General features: G+C 33.8%; 1 protein-coding gene across 1 annotated transcript in view; it reads right to left on the reverse strand.

The window, feature by feature from the left end:
- Positions 1-9,092, reverse strand: part of LOC108039034 (laccase-5) — a 28,641-nt gene extending 19,549 nt beyond the window's left edge. Inside the window, exon 1 of the mRNA XM_044457498.1 lies at positions 8,760-9,092. Within this exon, the coding sequence (XP_044313433.1) occupies positions 8,760-8,874 (115 nt within the window). The 5' untranslated portion in view covers positions 8,875-9,092. The remainder of the gene's footprint in view (positions 1-8,759) is intronic.
- Positions 9,093-17,076: the final 7,984 nt, after the last annotated feature.

Genomic DNA, 17,076 nt, shown 5'->3' on the forward strand with positions numbered 1-17,076 from the left:
TGTTTGTTTAAGGTGAACAGATTTTAAAATAATATCTTTAAAGCTCTGCCATGCTACGCATGCTAGAGGCACAAAAGAATGACTGCAGAGCACAACTTCTTAGTGTGCCAATTTTAAAATTGAACCGTATATTTTTTTTTATTTTGTTTTCGTTCCTTGTTATAATAAAAGAATATAAGCCATCCTCGTCCTTTAGTTTTGATTTTGGTGACTGCTTGGGAGTTGGGTTCCTTTTAAAGGGAGAATATGGAACTGTCCACGTATGATTGCCTATACGAAACACTCTGAAACACTCTTTTAAAAATGCTAAGCAAAGAGAGAGACCTTTTTTAGTCTTTTACCACGCGAGCGGATAAGACGTCGACGGAAACTGCCTTTATTGGAATGTGTTAAAGGCCCTTAGACAGACGGGTTATGTCAGAAAAGGCGTAGAAAGTCAAAAGTGAGCGGAAAAATCGACTAGAAAAAAATGAAAAGGCGTTCAATACAATGTACGATAAGCAGCAAATACAATAAGCGGCTAACCGACTCAAAGCCATACAAGAGCCCTCGTCTGCCTAATATACCCCAGTTTAAAGTGTGTGCCCTTTAATTTTTTCGTTTGTGGCCGTTGGAAAGTTATTTCGAATGTGCAACGCAGGTTAAGAAAGCTGCCGAAAATTGTGTTATTCGAGACGTGAACCGGAGAGAGAGGTTCCATAATGGTCTGCTCGGGTGATGGGGAAAAAAGCATAGCTTAGAATAGTTGGAACAGAGATCGATGACGGGGAGTTGTTAATGCCGACAAGAGCAGATGGGAAAGCTATAGAGGATAGGGTAGAAGGGCCGTCATTTCAGGAGCGGACCTCAACTAATCTAATATTTTTTTGCATGTCTCTTATAATTTTTCCAGTCATACAAAATGAAATGTAAGGAATGGAAAAGAGGGAAAGTTCCGTTAGTTTTAGAGTGCTACTTGTTATTTTTGGTTCCTGAAAAAACACCATAAAACCATTATACACTGATCTAAGCATCATGATTGTGGGACTGATTCCGTCCATCTTTTAAAAAACATAATGCTACCATATATGCCAATTGGGAAATGTCCTTTAAGTGAATGTTCCGACAAAATAACAATCCCAAGCATCCAAAAATATCGATGTAATGTCATGGGCAGCTCAATCCCCGGACTAAAAACCGATCGAAAACTTATAATGGGATGTCAAGAGAGCTGTAATTGTAAAACCAGGGATCAAATCTCAGCTTTGGCAAGTGGTTTTGCAAGCTTGAAATGAAATTCCTATACAGCGGTAACAGAATCTTATCGATTCTATGCCACGCCGCGATGCAAAATAAAGGATATGCTAATAATAGGGTCAAAAAGTCTCATTCACGGTGCTGCAAACTGTGCACTGAAAACTTTGAAATATATTGTTTTACACACTTTTATACCCTTGCATAGGGTATTAATTTCAGTCAAAAGTTTGCAACGCAGTGAAGGAGAAGAAGAAGATATAATATATTTAATATGTTTTTAAATTTAAAGTAGCCACTGTTATTTTAAGGAACGGCCAAAATGATGAGATTTTTCTGTTATGAGCCCTGTAGTGCAAATCTTTATAAAGAAGTACTAAAAAATTTTCTGAGCTGTTAATAATAAATTTATATATTCTAATTTTCATGATTTGGTTAAAATACATTGTGCTTATCAATTGCTAAGTCTACTACTATTTTTAATGACCGCAGCTGAATAAATCTCTCCTTCCGCTTTTTACCTTGTAATAGATGGATACCGAAGTTTGCTTCCTTTCTTGTTATTATTTCATTTTTGTATTTGTCCCAATAATGCTTTTTTTTTTAATGTCAATGTTATTGTTTTATATTGTATTAATGTGGTTTAATCAATAGTGTTGCCCTCTTTTTGGATTTTAAAGATTGCTAAAATACAAGATCAGTACTAAAAGTTTACTCAAATTTTTTGCTCAGTACGGACTATTGACTATTGGCACCACGTGACACCACGGAAATTAAGCTAAATTCACTAAGACAAATTTATTTTATACAAATGAAATATTTTCTTGGTTTTCTAAATTTTACACTACTGTATAGATTTCATTGTATTTATATAATTTAACCTGTGTTCCTATAGCCCTATATTGTTCGTGTCATATAATAAATAGTGTGGAGAAGGTCTACTTAAAGGCAGATTGGAATAAAACCAGTAAAATATACACAATTCGTGTGACGCTTTGCAGCAAAGTGAAAGTTAAGACAATGGACCGCACCTCGCTGCCGAGTGAAACAGCCAAAAAAATTAAAAAGGTGTGGCGAACATAATTTGACCTTCAAAGGCTACTTAATAAGAAATACTGCGCCAATAACGAAATCATAAATATCTGCGTACGCATACATATAATACACAAGACACTATTGTGTTTCAATCCGAACAGCTTAGTTCAAAACCAGAACGCCTTAATATTATTAAGTTAATACTCAGCTCGCCGTGAAAATTTCGTAAAGTTTGTACGCAAAAGTAACTGTAAAAAGGGTTTGATCATACATTGAATGCCTTGTTAACGAACTTTCCGAACTTTAAACATTTCAAAGGTAATGATTGAGGTCAGCCACTCACATAAAAAATACATTTGTATGCGAAAATGATTTGAAAGTACCCATTGAGGCTCCGTTCACACTGTTACTATTGTTTGTCCGATTATTAAATACATGTTCAAAAACGACTCCACCCAGATGACCTTACTTTCTTTTAAGAATTAAACACTACACTTTTTCATATTTTAGTAGATCTTATAGTAGAGTGCGCAAGGAGACTTTTACATTTATATAACCGCCGAATTGATCATCCAAAATGCTAGGCTAGGCTTTTGTAAGGAACATTTGTTTATACGAATACTAGTGAAACTACAAAATTAAAGCTTTTGCGCTATAAAAAAATCTCTGCTTTATTTGATCCCTTTAAATATTGTGTAAAAAGACAGATTTTCTGCAATCATAACGGCCCTTTCTATAAATTTATATCCGTTTGTCTAATTCAATTATATTAACTTGCTCTTGAAATTTTAGCAATCTTGTGCCCAGACACTTCAAACTTAAAAATCACCGATTTTGCCTTTATAATTCCCTAATTGTTCTAAAGCTATGCACCATAGGCCCACTTGTTACACACAGAAAATTTCTTGTAAAGGATATTTTCTAGAGAAAGTCCTAAAATAATTTTACACTAGCTGAAAGTCAAGTGAAACATCTTTAAGTAATGTAGGATGAATTTACTTTTGGAAATGTTAAGGTTATAGTTAATATAACTAATTCACCTTTTTTTAGTTAAATTACTATTTTATTTACAACTTTCGTAATCGAAGCCATATATAAACATGGGTTGGGGATTTTTCACTATGAATTGTTTTGTAAGTAGAAAAAAGTGAAAGCAAAACCCTTCGAAGTACATTTACATTTTTAGGCATGGAATGCCTTTGTCTCGTAAAATCTTAACTTACGCAATAAAAGTTATATAACATAAAATGTATTTTCACTAGATCTACATTTTTTTAAAAAGGGTGTTATTTTGGGTAATAACAAGAAAAATCGTTGGCATTGTGCTTCTTTTTTTTAAGAACTTCCACCTAATTCTTCTTAATCAGCGCCTTAAAATACATGCATTCTAAAAATTTTAAAATTGTTGGAGGTCAGCCCTTTTCGGAAGCTTATTAGTTACTTTCATATATGTGCCGTAGATACAGTTTTCTCCTTTTACCTATTCAAAATAGCTTTCTATTTCGTGGTTTCGCTTAAGAAATCTTAGTCCCTGAGTACTTCTTAAAAAAAAATGTGAGTATCGTGGTATCGACCAATACTTTTATTTGCGAAGGTCTTAACAAACTTTATGTTTAATATTCAAATACAAATATTTATTTTTTTTGGTAAAACAAATTAAAATAAAAATCTTTAGTTTGCGAATGGGACAAAAAACCCTATCATTTCAAACAATGAAAGCTATCTTACCTTATAAAAGCCCTCCCTAAAGTACATTTGTATACTCAACGTATAGACTAAAGATATCTGGCCCAGTTGTCTCCATAAGTCGCGAGTTAGATTGTCTTTTATTTTCTTTGGTTCGTATGCTTACTTAGTCTGTGGCTTTGCTTTTCAGTCGGTTTGATATTGTTAATTTCTTGCAAAAACGTTCCGGCACAACTACATACATATGTAGCAAAATTAGTAGTTTTCTTGTCGGCTGTCGTCAACTAGTTTTTCTGTTCCATTTCGTTGAGCTGCAAAGAGAGCTTGATACAGAGCACGGGCACTTAATACACTTAAAAGTTTCTGTATGTACACTGATATGAATTACATATGTATACAGTTTCAGAGTTAACCAGAAAACTTGCTCCTCAACTAAGTCTCGTTTTGTAAGTTATTTTGACTGTTTCTTTTTTTGACCTAGATTGTCAAGATTCAATACGAGCTAAATTAGAGGTAGAGAATATTTTTGAAAAAAAAAACATTATATTTATATCTGCTTAAGTCGCTTATCATTTTATTTACATACATATGTACATACTTAAGTACGGAAATATTGGCGTACACAAAAAACAAAAATAATGATTTTTTTTAATTTGTCATAACATTTTTGAGCAGATATAAGGCGCATTTATTTGTCAAATAAAACCAGCTAAAATGACGTTTATATACCCCTGAAGCTATAAAATATTTATCTATGAAAGGACAATAAATAGATAGATACGTAAATGAAACAACGATGGTTACCGATTTTCCAATAAATTGTTCGATCGTTTCCATGTCAGCTATGTGATTCGATATTTTGAAAATTAAAAATGTACTTTTGAAACGTAAATGAAACAAAGATGGTAAGATTTCCCAATAAATTTTTGATCGTTCCCAAATCAGCTATGTAACTGATTCGATATTTAGAAAATTAAAAATGTATTTTTGAAACCGTAATAATATGTATTTCTCTTGTTATATGCGTAAGTGCTAGAAAACCCTATTTTGGAAATTAAAAAAATAGCCCTGAGTATATGCGTACATTATAAAAAAGGGAAGCTGTTTGCTTTCAAAAAATTTTTGTTGATTATTGAAATTATAGCTATATAATATAGCCTTCCGATCTGGCCCGTTCCGACTACTACCTGTAATAGAAAGCATTCTTTTGGTAAAGCATGATTCAGATATGTACCTAAGTTAAATAAACACATAGAAACGGACGGTCGGACGGATATAAATTGTATGTCTCCTTCACTGCGTTGCAAACTTTTGGCTAAGACTAAAAAAAAACCCTCTGCAACAATATAAAAGTTGTTTTTCGACATATATATACAAAACAAATTTAACATACATGCAAACATTGTACATACATATGTATACTTTTAAAAAAATAGTTTGACTTATCCGACAGGTATTGACACACTTTTCGGGTTTGCAAACACAAAATTCGAACTCGTTGTTTTATTTTGTGAGAGGAGCTCCTGAAACTTTTTTACTTTGATCATACAAACATAGTCACATTTGTTTTGCAAGCATTTACCAATGTACTTAAATATGTAGAATATTCACAAACATATACATACGTGTATTAACTTAAAGTTTAATTTGTGGGACTAACTTTTTCTTTTTCTGTCTTGCATATGTACATATATTAGTATTCAAATTTGTAGCTTAAAGTTGCCTTGAATCAGTCATACTTTTAAGCTGGACATTTTATACCCGTTGCAGACCGGTTTTAAACTTGATAAATCTGAAGAAATATTTTTATGGGGTGGAAGTTATTTAATTTTACCTTTTCATTTTATTTGAAAATGTCATTCATGTTGTTTACTAACTTCGGACCATCTAGAGTAAGATAATTTAGGACGATATGTACATACACACAGTGGACGACAGGCGTCTACATAAGACCCATATTTTGCAATCTATCAGAATCAATTGTTATTTTTTAAAAACTTATGATGCAGTTTGGTAACTTCGGAAACACGAAAACAAATTTGTATTTAAATAAAAACCTTGAGAAATGAATGCATTCGACGCACAGTGGCACAATAGTACAAAAAAACTTAAAAAAATAAAACTTTTGACCTTTCCTACAAATTTTTAAAAAAGTGTAAAATCTATATGGTTGTAAGGCAAACATCCTTGGTAATTTTAAGACTTCTATGTTTAAAAATATACTTGGTAACCCGTTACCACGTTAATATTGTAAAATTTTAAAGATTTTAATTTAAAAGATTGAAATTGGCCAAAGTCTGCTTCCAATATTCAGGTACAAATACAGGATGTATAATTAAACAACTGTTTTAGGTTATCAGCTTAAAAATATAAATGACACAAAAAAAGGCGTAGAAAAATGTTAACTTATTCTCGCCACAGAGAGGTACTAATATTTAAATTCTTCCACCTACAAAACACCTTAAGCTCCGAATTACCAAAAAAAAATATATCCCAACAGTCCATAAAATATTGGCGCATTTTTGTTTTAAAGCCTCCGTCTTCCTCTAAAAGTACATGGAAAAGCGCTGTAAGATACCAGTAACTCAGTTGGGCAATTTCGAAATAAAGATTAACTGCACTCGTAGCAAAGAGCGAGCAGCACCACGTCTCCTCTCCACTATCACTTCTTTCGCTCTCTTCCGCTAAAAACTAGTCCACAATCCACCAATTTTAAAAAAAAATGTTTTTTAAATTAAAAAAAAAAACTTTTTGATTTTAAAACATTATACTGGGAAATAAGGGAAATATTTTCAAACTAAATGAGATATGATGAGTTTATAAGAAGGTGTTTTAAGTTTTTTTTTAGTTTTTACAAATTATATCTAAATTGCGATACGAATATAAACTTCCTTACTGATCACTGATCTTTAATTTTAGTTGAATATAAAATTGGAAATACAATATTTTTATCGAATTCTGTTCAGATTTTGTAAGACGACCAGGTGTTACAACAAGTCTTAAGGTAGAGAAGTTTGTATTTATTTTCGAAAATCAGAAATTGCTAAATAAGATTACAGGTCACTTGAACTATATTGATTATAATCTGAACGTTTTCTGCAAGTTGGAAAAAAATATTATATACCAAGTACAAGAAATCCGTGTTCCGTTAATTCTGTTAATTTTGTATACAAAATTGCTAGACAGGTATTAATGTCTACAATGTCTTGGTAACATGTTTCTTAGTCAAAAAAACTATTTTCTTGAAATTTATTTTAAACAAAGTTTGTTGGATTTTATTTAGCCGTTGCATCGGATGTATTATATCAGCAGATCATAAGCTGCGTCAATGCAAAATGGATTCCGATGTTATTTACTTTAAACTTTTTGAGCACTTTGACTAAACTTAAACATGGCTTCAATACATTTTAGCAAATACGTTTTAAGCATACTTCGTCTTATAAAATTAGTTTGCAGCCCTTACAAAAATTTAACGTTTGAAAACTAAGTGAAGGGTGTCTAAGCACATAAATTAAATTACTGGACCAATATAAGTTTATGCAATTTTCACAGTATTGTAGTGAAACTTAAATTATAAAAAGAAAACGTTGTTTATAGATGTATTAGTTTGGCACACAAAGTTTATGCGTAAAACAGCCGTTTACGGTTATATGCATGAAGCAAAGCTTTTATTTTGGATTTCTTTGTTTTTTTAATGTTGGTACATGTAAGTACATTAACATTTTATATGAGTTTATTAATTATTATCGGCTAAATACATAAATAGATCTTACACAAAATGAAAAGTAGGAGTAGTAGATACAATTTCGGTAAATCCTAATAAATTGTTCACAATAATGAACTCTTGAAGCTGTTAATCACACATAACTTTACTAAAAAGGTTTATTTATTAGTTTTCATATTAAAATTAAGTGACTATCAATTGTTATATTAATCAACAGTCAAACAAATTTCACATTTGGCTAATAGCGGATGTAAGCTAGCTTCCAAATGCTTGGAGAACTACCGGTTTTTAAAGCTTAACGAAACGAAAACTCAATACTCGTATGTGTTAACATCTATAAGTCTTTCAACAAGTACGATATAAACATTCATCAACGATACTCTGAGATGCAAAATTAAAAATAATATTGGTTATATTAACGATCTCTGTCTGATACATTTTTTATTACGTCAATGTAAAAGAAGAACAAGAAATTTACATAAATATGCTTTTCTTTTAACAATTTGAAAAACTAAATTTAATCTGATGTTTACAGGGTACTTAAGGTCTTGGGAGACATTGATCGTACTCCTTTTTTGTATTTTGTAACTATGTACCGGTTTTTATGTCGAGCTGTCTTAATTGTAGCATTCTCTCAACTAGTCGCCAAAGTGAATGTAAGCTTGCCATAGTAATTTACCTATTAAGTCATTCATATTTCAAAAGCTTACAAACATATGCGCCATGAATTTTGAACTCTTTTTTGAAATATTTTACAGCGGAGGTATCTCATTTTGAGGAGGGACGGGCAAATAATTCTTAAACGTTTTTCAGTGTTTGATGATGAGAGCAACATATTATCAACATAAAATAAAATAAATATAGTAATATTACAAATATCGTGCATATATCTACATAGGAAATTCAATAAGCAGCAACGAAACTTGCCATTGAACATTAGGTATAAAAAATTGATTTATCTTTTCGGATTTGTAAAAAAAAATAAGTTAAAAAGAGAAAGCAAAAAAAATATGAACTTAAAACTATTAAATAATTGCTTATTCCTTTTTTCAACAGTTGTTGATAGTTGTCTGTTTTTTACCTTTTATTCGTTGTTTTAGTTGAGAGCTGCCAACGCGTACTGCAGATGTTTCAGGAAAGTTATAAAATATAGCTAGGAACAAAATTAAAGTCTGATAAAGTCCCTTGCGCTCCATGGCCTGCAGTTCAATTTTCACAATTTTTTCACTGAATTTCTTTGCGTTGCGAAATATGTTGGAATGTGCAATTATATTTGGGGCAGGATAATCACAACATAAGTCAATATTTTCTCTTATATGTAAGTATATATACTAAACGATAGCTGCAACAGCCTGAACTAATTTCGGCCTTATGAAGTACGCGCAACGCGTTTAAGCACCAAACTGAAGCAGTAGCTACATACGTAAGACTATATAAAATGTTTAAAACAGAAAAGTCACTGCAAAACGAGCTTACGAACGAGTCAGGGAAAGGAATGGCTGAGTGAATCATGACATGGCTCAGAGAGCGCAAGAAATTGCAGCAGCCAACTTGATCACGATCTCAGAGCAAGTTCGCCGAGTTTAGAGCTATCACAGCTCACTAAAGCTTTACAAAGCACAAATAGAAAAAATGAAGAAACGAAATAAAACGCGCATTTATTATGTTTTTGTTGCTAAAAACAAGTCATGAGAGTGTTTTAAAGTAGAGTCCAATAGATCTGAATTATTATTATATATTATTTTTATGGCAAAACCTATTGGAGTCCGTAAAATAATATATACCCACTAGTTATGTTATAATGCACTTTTATATTTATATTTAGTTTATTTATGTATTTAAAAGGTGTTTTAAAAGGTAATGCTTATTGAATTATTTTATTTAGCTTAAAGGATTAGTTATTGGAAATAACTTAAGTAAAGAACATATTCCGGTATTTCAGATAAACCAATCCAAACCAAATTAGCTGGAATATATGATGTATGTATGTACCTACCAATTTCGATTGAAGGAGTTTTAATTTACACCCCGATATTACTATACTACATCTGAAAAAGATAAAAGCATTTTCCAGAAATTTCAGCACAAGCACAAGCTACTTATTCTTTAAATTCTTATTTAAACTTTTCTAAATGGCAGCATAATAAGCTGCAACGTTGCAGTTTTATTTTTAAACCATTTTCTAGGGCGGATAACTAGCTAAGAAAATGAATAGTATACAACTAGCTAATAGCAGATTTAAATGGCTGCGATTGTATTTAGTTTGGATTAGATAGGGAAAACAAACAGTCTCTGCCACTTATAGGACAAACTAGTCAAATTAGCATTGTTTTGGAAAAAACGCACAGTCGATTAAGGAGTTTTCTGGAAAATTGAAATAGCCTTAGAAAAATCTCGAATATGATTGTTGTGTCGTAGCGATTGAACCTTCAACTTTTTGAAATTTTTAACAATAATTGTATCTATGGGTAATCAGTACAATTTTATTTTTGTATAAACGGCAGCTATATGATATAGTTGACTGATCTAGCCTGTTCCTGCTTAAATACTTTCTGCAAAAAAAAGACTTCCATATAAATAGCTTTTAATCTGAAAGACTAGTTTGCGTACACAAATAAAAAAAATGTCTAAAACCAATAAATGGTATTGAATCAAGACAAAGTGGTCAAAATAGTTTAAATTAATACCTCGCATTCTACACAAAAACTCTAAAGGAAACCATCTTCAAAAAGCTTAATTTTATCTATCGTTGCAGCTATAACACAAAATTAAAACAACAATTTGACGAGATGTCAAAGCTTGGTTTTCCGGTGCAGTTGGACTCCCTGATACTTCAAATTCTGTTGTCTTATCATTTTATTAAATTAATTCATTAATTTGGAAGATAAAGTTCGACAAAATTTGAAAAGGTAAAAAAAATGAAGCTGCCCCCATAAATTGCACTTTAAAAATTCACGCATAAAAAGAAAAATTAATTTAATCGTCTATACTCAAAGACTGAAAATTTGGAGCTATAACAGATATTTAGTCTTCTACATATTTCGCCAATTGCGATTTCACATGACTCCATAATTTTTTTTAATTGGATTGATATCCGGAGATTGTGGTGGCCACTTCTTGGACTGAAATTCTTGTTTTAAAAATACAATTTTTTACCAAAAGAGACGTATGCATTGGGTCATTGTCTTGCTAAAAAATGCCTTTTTCAACAGAAACACCCGTATTCCGGATGACTTCTGGAAGATTTTATTTTAAAATGCTCCGCACATTACTTGGTGACTGGATTGTGGGATCTTTAGTCCAATACCAGGCGCGACCATCTGACTCAAATCGATTAATTTTTGTTTCGTCCGACCATGTAACCTTGAAAACCAAACAATTTTGGAATAGTTTACATTTTTAGATGGACTAGTAATACTTGTTTAATATTTTCTCGTATAAGCAAGTCTGTAAGCTAGTTTAAAACGTGATCTTATATTTTAAGCCTTTACCATCCAATTTCAGGGTTTCGCTCGCGACATTCTGGCTATTTTTATAATTTCGATCACGACGAAAAGTCTGGGAATCTGGTTGGCCAGTTTGTACCTTTTTTTCCAGATACCCACAAGGTATAAAACTATCTTTTGTTGCTAAGCTTTTAGTTTATTGCTTTTGTTTTAGAAATTAAAAAATTAATACTTGGGAATAGAAATGCTCTTTGTGTTGCCGCGCAAGCTGTGTGGCTTTACCATCCCCTTGCCTAAAGACGATCCGTTTATAACTATAAAGATGTAATTTGTTTCTAAAATTGCAGATAAGAATCAAGATCGATTTATATATGCAAACTTTGTTTGACAGTGCTTATCTCTCGGAGACAGGAGCCACGACATCTTGGCTGCCTTTGAAAACACTGACTGCTTGATCATTGTTGTTTCTCTGGCCAAGATCACACCAGATCAGGGCGAAGCATATGTAACAATGCAGTAGTTTTTTCGCAAATGTGACACAAGCGCATTTGCTGCAATTAATGCCTATGTTCCATTCTGTGGTCCACTTTTCGAAACACATATTCTTGTAATCCTGATATTGCAATGCCTTTTCTATGCCATGTATAGAGTATAGAGCGAGTATAGAGTCGGGCCTAGTACACTAGTACGTTTGGACGATTTTTCTCCGTCGACGACCACACTAAATACCTAAGTGATAGATAAGGATAAAAATCTGGGGCGTTACTAGAGTCTTTGTTTTGCTCAGAAGATCATCATGCCATAACCTGTCAAAGGCTTGTTGTATATCCATGACTACAGCGACTGTATACATTTTGTGTTCCATAGCTTCCAAGGCGAAGTTTACAACTCAGTGACCCATTGTTTTTTCTGAAACCAAACTACTACTTTAGAATAGCTTTATAGTTTTTTGCTTTTAGCTTTCTGATGGACCTCTTCTAGTATGACTGGGCTCATGGGTAGAGCCAATTGAAAACGCCAGTCTAGGTGCATTTGAACTAGACCTCGATTTTTTTTATCGGAGTGGGGTGTAATAGCTTTAATCTTTCCCCTAAGCTGTTTGCAAAGATAGCAGATTTTGTTGACTAGTTGCACGATCCACCAGCCGAATTTCTATTGGGAGCCTTCGAAATGACCTGTTGTCTATATCGACTCGTGGGCTCCCATAAAAAATAGTTTGTATATGCGTATGGACTTGCATTTTCCAGCATATTTTCAAACTGGTCTTGTTTGTTTTTCGGCAAGACCTTACTTAGTCGATTTGAGAGTCTTTTGTAGATATTGTATACACAGACATCACCTGAAGAGGGCTTCCTCTAATCTGGCTAAAAAATTTGTCAGATTTGAATTAATGTATGTACGGCATCTTCGATATCCTCTGTACTACATATTTAAATATTCAGATTAATGCTTTTGTTCATAGCATCCATACATTTTTTGATGGAGGACCTGGGCGGTAGTATGGTTTTTCTCATGGATTTATATTGGGCTGTATGGCTTAGTGTTGCAATAACCGGCAGGTGATCAGATCACGGTTCATATTTTGTTTGGATTGACAGTTTGTTGATTAAAACCGTTGATGCCGTTGATGTTAAATGAGAAAAAGGTGGGTTCACTAGTAGCAAGAACTTGACAAGAGCTAGATACTTTTGCTTCTTGTACACGTTTTCCTTGACAACATGCTGATTGCCCCACCATTGATGTTTCGTATTGTAGTCACCTCCAGCTAAATACCCGGAACCCAGAGTGCTTAGAAGTTGGTCAAAGTCGTTTTTTGATTACGGCTGGTTGGGAGCAAGATACAACCAAGGTATTCTGATGACCCAACTACAATAAGAACTTGTACTAGATCACGAAAAGCCTTGTTCGATTCTATCGTTTCTGTTTTGCAGCCTTTAAAACTGGCAGCGTGATTTTCTCTGCAGTTAGCACAAATGCATTGGTTGAAGGGTTAGAAGGGTGCACACCTTCACAGTTCCCACACAAAGTCTTTATGAAACAATTATTTCGTGTATGACCAAAATTATGGCATTTATAGGATTGAACGAGATCCTTCTTCGATTCGGAAACATTCCGAGTCTGCTTAAGATTGACATAAAATAAATTTTGCCTTGTTTTTACATTTAAAACTTCTTCGTTATCATTATTATCCACAGTATTTTCTCGCCAACTAGGATTCCATGGGCAATATATATTAATAACGACAAATCTCTTATCTGTAAAGCAACGCTCTTTTTCCTCCCTAGGGACAGTAGGTTTATCCTCTCGGAGCTAATGATGCCAAACCTCGCAGTTTAAAGCAGTCATGCTACGGACTAACTTTCTGAAAGCTTCCACATTAGCAGTGAATACGCAAGAAATGCTCTGCAGAGATAATCTGATTAATGGTACTCCCAGCGTTACCATTTTATTTACATATTGGTGGAGGTTTCGGATTAGCCAACTGAGTTGATCTCTGACCCTAGAGAGAATTGGGTTCAGCGGTCTCTTCGAAGAAGTTATTCTCTTCAACTAGTTGTGCAAAGCGGTTATTGCCCAGACCATATGACGTCGAGGCTTAACTTGCGTTACCATTAAGTACCTTGTATTTGTTACCTTGATGTATCTGAACAGACACAGGTAACAGTAATTGTGTTGGTAACTGGTGTGGCGGAAGTAGTTTAAACAGATCAGGTCGGTGGATTCCATTTGTCGTAAGGCCAAGTCTTTTGCAAGCTTAGCTCCTAACTCCGCTGGAGATTGATTAGCGATTTCCTTTATCTTCTCAGTTTCAGACACTTATCTCGAGTGCGACGGATAAGAATGCTTGCTATTATCCATTTAATAATTTACTATATTTTTCGGTTAGGAAAATAATAGAAATAATATTCGTTGACATCAAAATATAAACCCAAAAGAGAGCAGAGTCGAACATAACGTTAAAACTTTTGATCTAGTGTTCAATGTTTTTGCATGCTTGGTAGAGACACCGGTGCGCCGGGCGCTGTCTAAAAAAGGATTGCCAAGAGCACAAACAAGTTGAAGATCCGGGTAAAGATGGATTCTGCCGAATGGTTAAATAAGATCGAACATCATATGTGGATGGATGCGTATTCGAGGTAGATCGGCCGACCTCCCTGTTTAAATTAGGATTCCTATATTTATTTACTAATTATTGAAAGGCAGCCCCATTTCTGACTATTATTTAAAAAAAGATTTTAGCTCATATGCCCTACCATTCTTGTCTAAGCTTATTCAGAATTTAACGGCCTTTTAGGTAACTCAGCACATGAAGTCTCACAGGCCACTCTGGACTTAGGGAAGACAGAAGATGTACTACTGCATTATTAAATGTTGTAGAAGATTTAAGGAAAAGTATGGATTAAAGAAACATAAATAGGTTATTTACTTTCGATACATCCTCCGGCTGCAGTGAAGGCTCTACTTGATTTACCTTATGTCGAGGGAAATCTCCCAAAGAGTGTTTGCTTGGTCATGGGCAATGTCGAAAGCACATACGGGAAATACGTCTCCCGTTCACAGTCCAAAATATATGCCTGACTATATGTTGTGCAATTATGTGAAAGCAGGTTTAGCTGTTTGATGTCCATTTTGGACATGACTTTTTTTATTTTTTGCTTGCGCCAGCACCGGTTAGTGCTAAGTAAGAGAAGAATGTTTTACTATCAAGGCGCCCCACACTCAGAAATCAAAATATCCACAAGATGAAAATGGCATTAACTAATGTGGGGAATGCAAGGTTTTCTGGAGAAACAGTTTAGATCACAAAGATAGGCTAGATACATTAATATTTAAATTTGTTGTAGTAAAATATCCCATTTGTTGGGAAAAGATGAAGTCAAAAAAACATTTTTTTAAAAGAAAATAATGTTAAGACCAAACCTATTGGATATCACTGCACAATCCAATGGTATTCAAGGCCATGTGATTATAAATAAACGGAAAAACCGAATAAAGGCATCGAAAACGGTCTTAAAGGGTATACTCATGCATACAGATAAAATTAATTGCAATGACAAAAAGACTCAAAGTTTAAGTTTTGATGGCAATGCATTGAGCAAGGGTGTTCAAAATAGTATTTCGGGAAATAAAATAAAGGGAATAATAGAATTTTACAGGGGGTTAAGTACAAACTACACTTCCAGACCAATAAAACCTTCAAAAAATAGGGGAAAACAACACATCAAAGCTATTGCAGATTTTTTAGATTTAACAAGAAAGTAAGCATACTTCGGCAAGTCGAAGTGTATATACCCTTGCAGTTATTACATTTCAATTTCTACGCCTTTATTACTAAAAACAATGAAGCTATGTCGATTTTGCGCTGCATTTTGTCTCGTTTCTATGGCAGCTATATGATATTGCTGTCCGATTTTAATATAATTAAAACAGTATTTCCATACTATTTAAATATTACCAAATCCCAAAGAACAAAACCAAAAATTTTTAAACCAACAAAGTTGAAATTTTTTTGCATTTTTTTTTCTACTGTTCCTATGTGAGCTAGATGATATAGTCGCCCGATCCTGCTCGTTCCGACTTATATACTACCTGCAATAGAAAGACAACTTTTGGGATGCAGATAGCTTTAAAACTGAGGGACTAGTTTGCGTAGAAACGGACGGACAGACGGGCGGACGGACAGACGGACGGACGGACAGACAGACGGACGGACGGACGCACATCGTCATGCTGATCAAGAATATATATACTTTATAGGGTCGGAAATGTCTTCTTCACTGCGTTGCTAGCTTTTGACTTAAATTATAATACCCTCTGCATGGGTATAAAAAGAAAACGAGTTCTATATTATGAGCCATTATATATGTTAAGTTTATATACCCCACAAAAATATTAAAAAAGGCATTAGGTCGTTCAGAAAAACTATTAAAAAGCAGTTTGCTTCAATAACTAACGAATAATTTTGGAAATTCCAAGAACAAGTGATGCAAAAAGTAGGATAGTAGTGGCATTTTATGAATAATTTTCAGACGAGTACAGGCGTTATACTAAATCCAAAAACTATTGAAAAAAATTGGCTCCTTAGAAATATATATTAACACGTTGACATTAAAAACAAAAACATATTTCGAAAGAGGAGCCAAATAAATCACCGTTTATTTTATGAAGCCTGCATGCTTGGCGGTAAATCTTTATCTTTGCGTAACAAACCTAGTTCTAAAGTGTTTGTTTTCTATTACAACAAACGGTCCCTTGAACTAAGAATCGAATTTCGTTTGATGCCGTTCCTCACTTCTGAGCAAGACATGATCGCCACAATTTTTGCCTTATTTGGATCAACTTTACTTTTATCATATTTTGCATTTTTATCCATATTCTCTTTAGCCCTAGCTTCCTTACAATCTGTCTTAGGTTCACCTATTATAGGTAACATGCCCAAAGGTCTTGCCTGCTTCCCTATTAATAATTTTAAGGGGCTGAAATTAGTCACCCTATTACTAGTACAATTCATAGCTAATAGGACGTCCATCAATGCGTCCTGCCAAGAGCGTTCGGTTGTGTCAACTGCTGTCAACATTCCTTTCAACGTGCTCATCACGCGCTCCACTTGGCCGTTTGCCCTCCTTGCCCCTGTTGCAATTAAATGTAACTGAATTTTATTTGATGAACAAAAGTCACGGAATCGACCACTAGCAAAGCTCCTACCTTGATTCGAATGATACGGCTAGGAACTCCAAAAAGTGATATACCTGTCTTTACTGCGTTGTACTAAAACATATAATATTCATTTTTGCCGCTCAGCTTCCCAGTAATACATATTGATGTTCCGTATGCCAGGGAATTTCTACCTTTAGAATGGGGTGCAGTTCCATTTGTACCTTGCCTGTTGAGGGTTTGGAGAGCTTTCAGGTTATACAGTTTTCCACAAATTTTCTGACGTATTTTGACGTA

Source organism: Drosophila rhopaloa, unplaced genomic scaffold (genome assembly GCF_018152115.1).
Source record: "Drosophila rhopaloa isolate 14029-0021.01 unplaced genomic scaffold, ASM1815211v1 contig_160, whole genome shotgun sequence".
In the NCBI taxonomy this organism is placed as follows: Eukaryota; Metazoa; Arthropoda; class Insecta; order Diptera; family Drosophilidae; genus Drosophila; species Drosophila rhopaloa.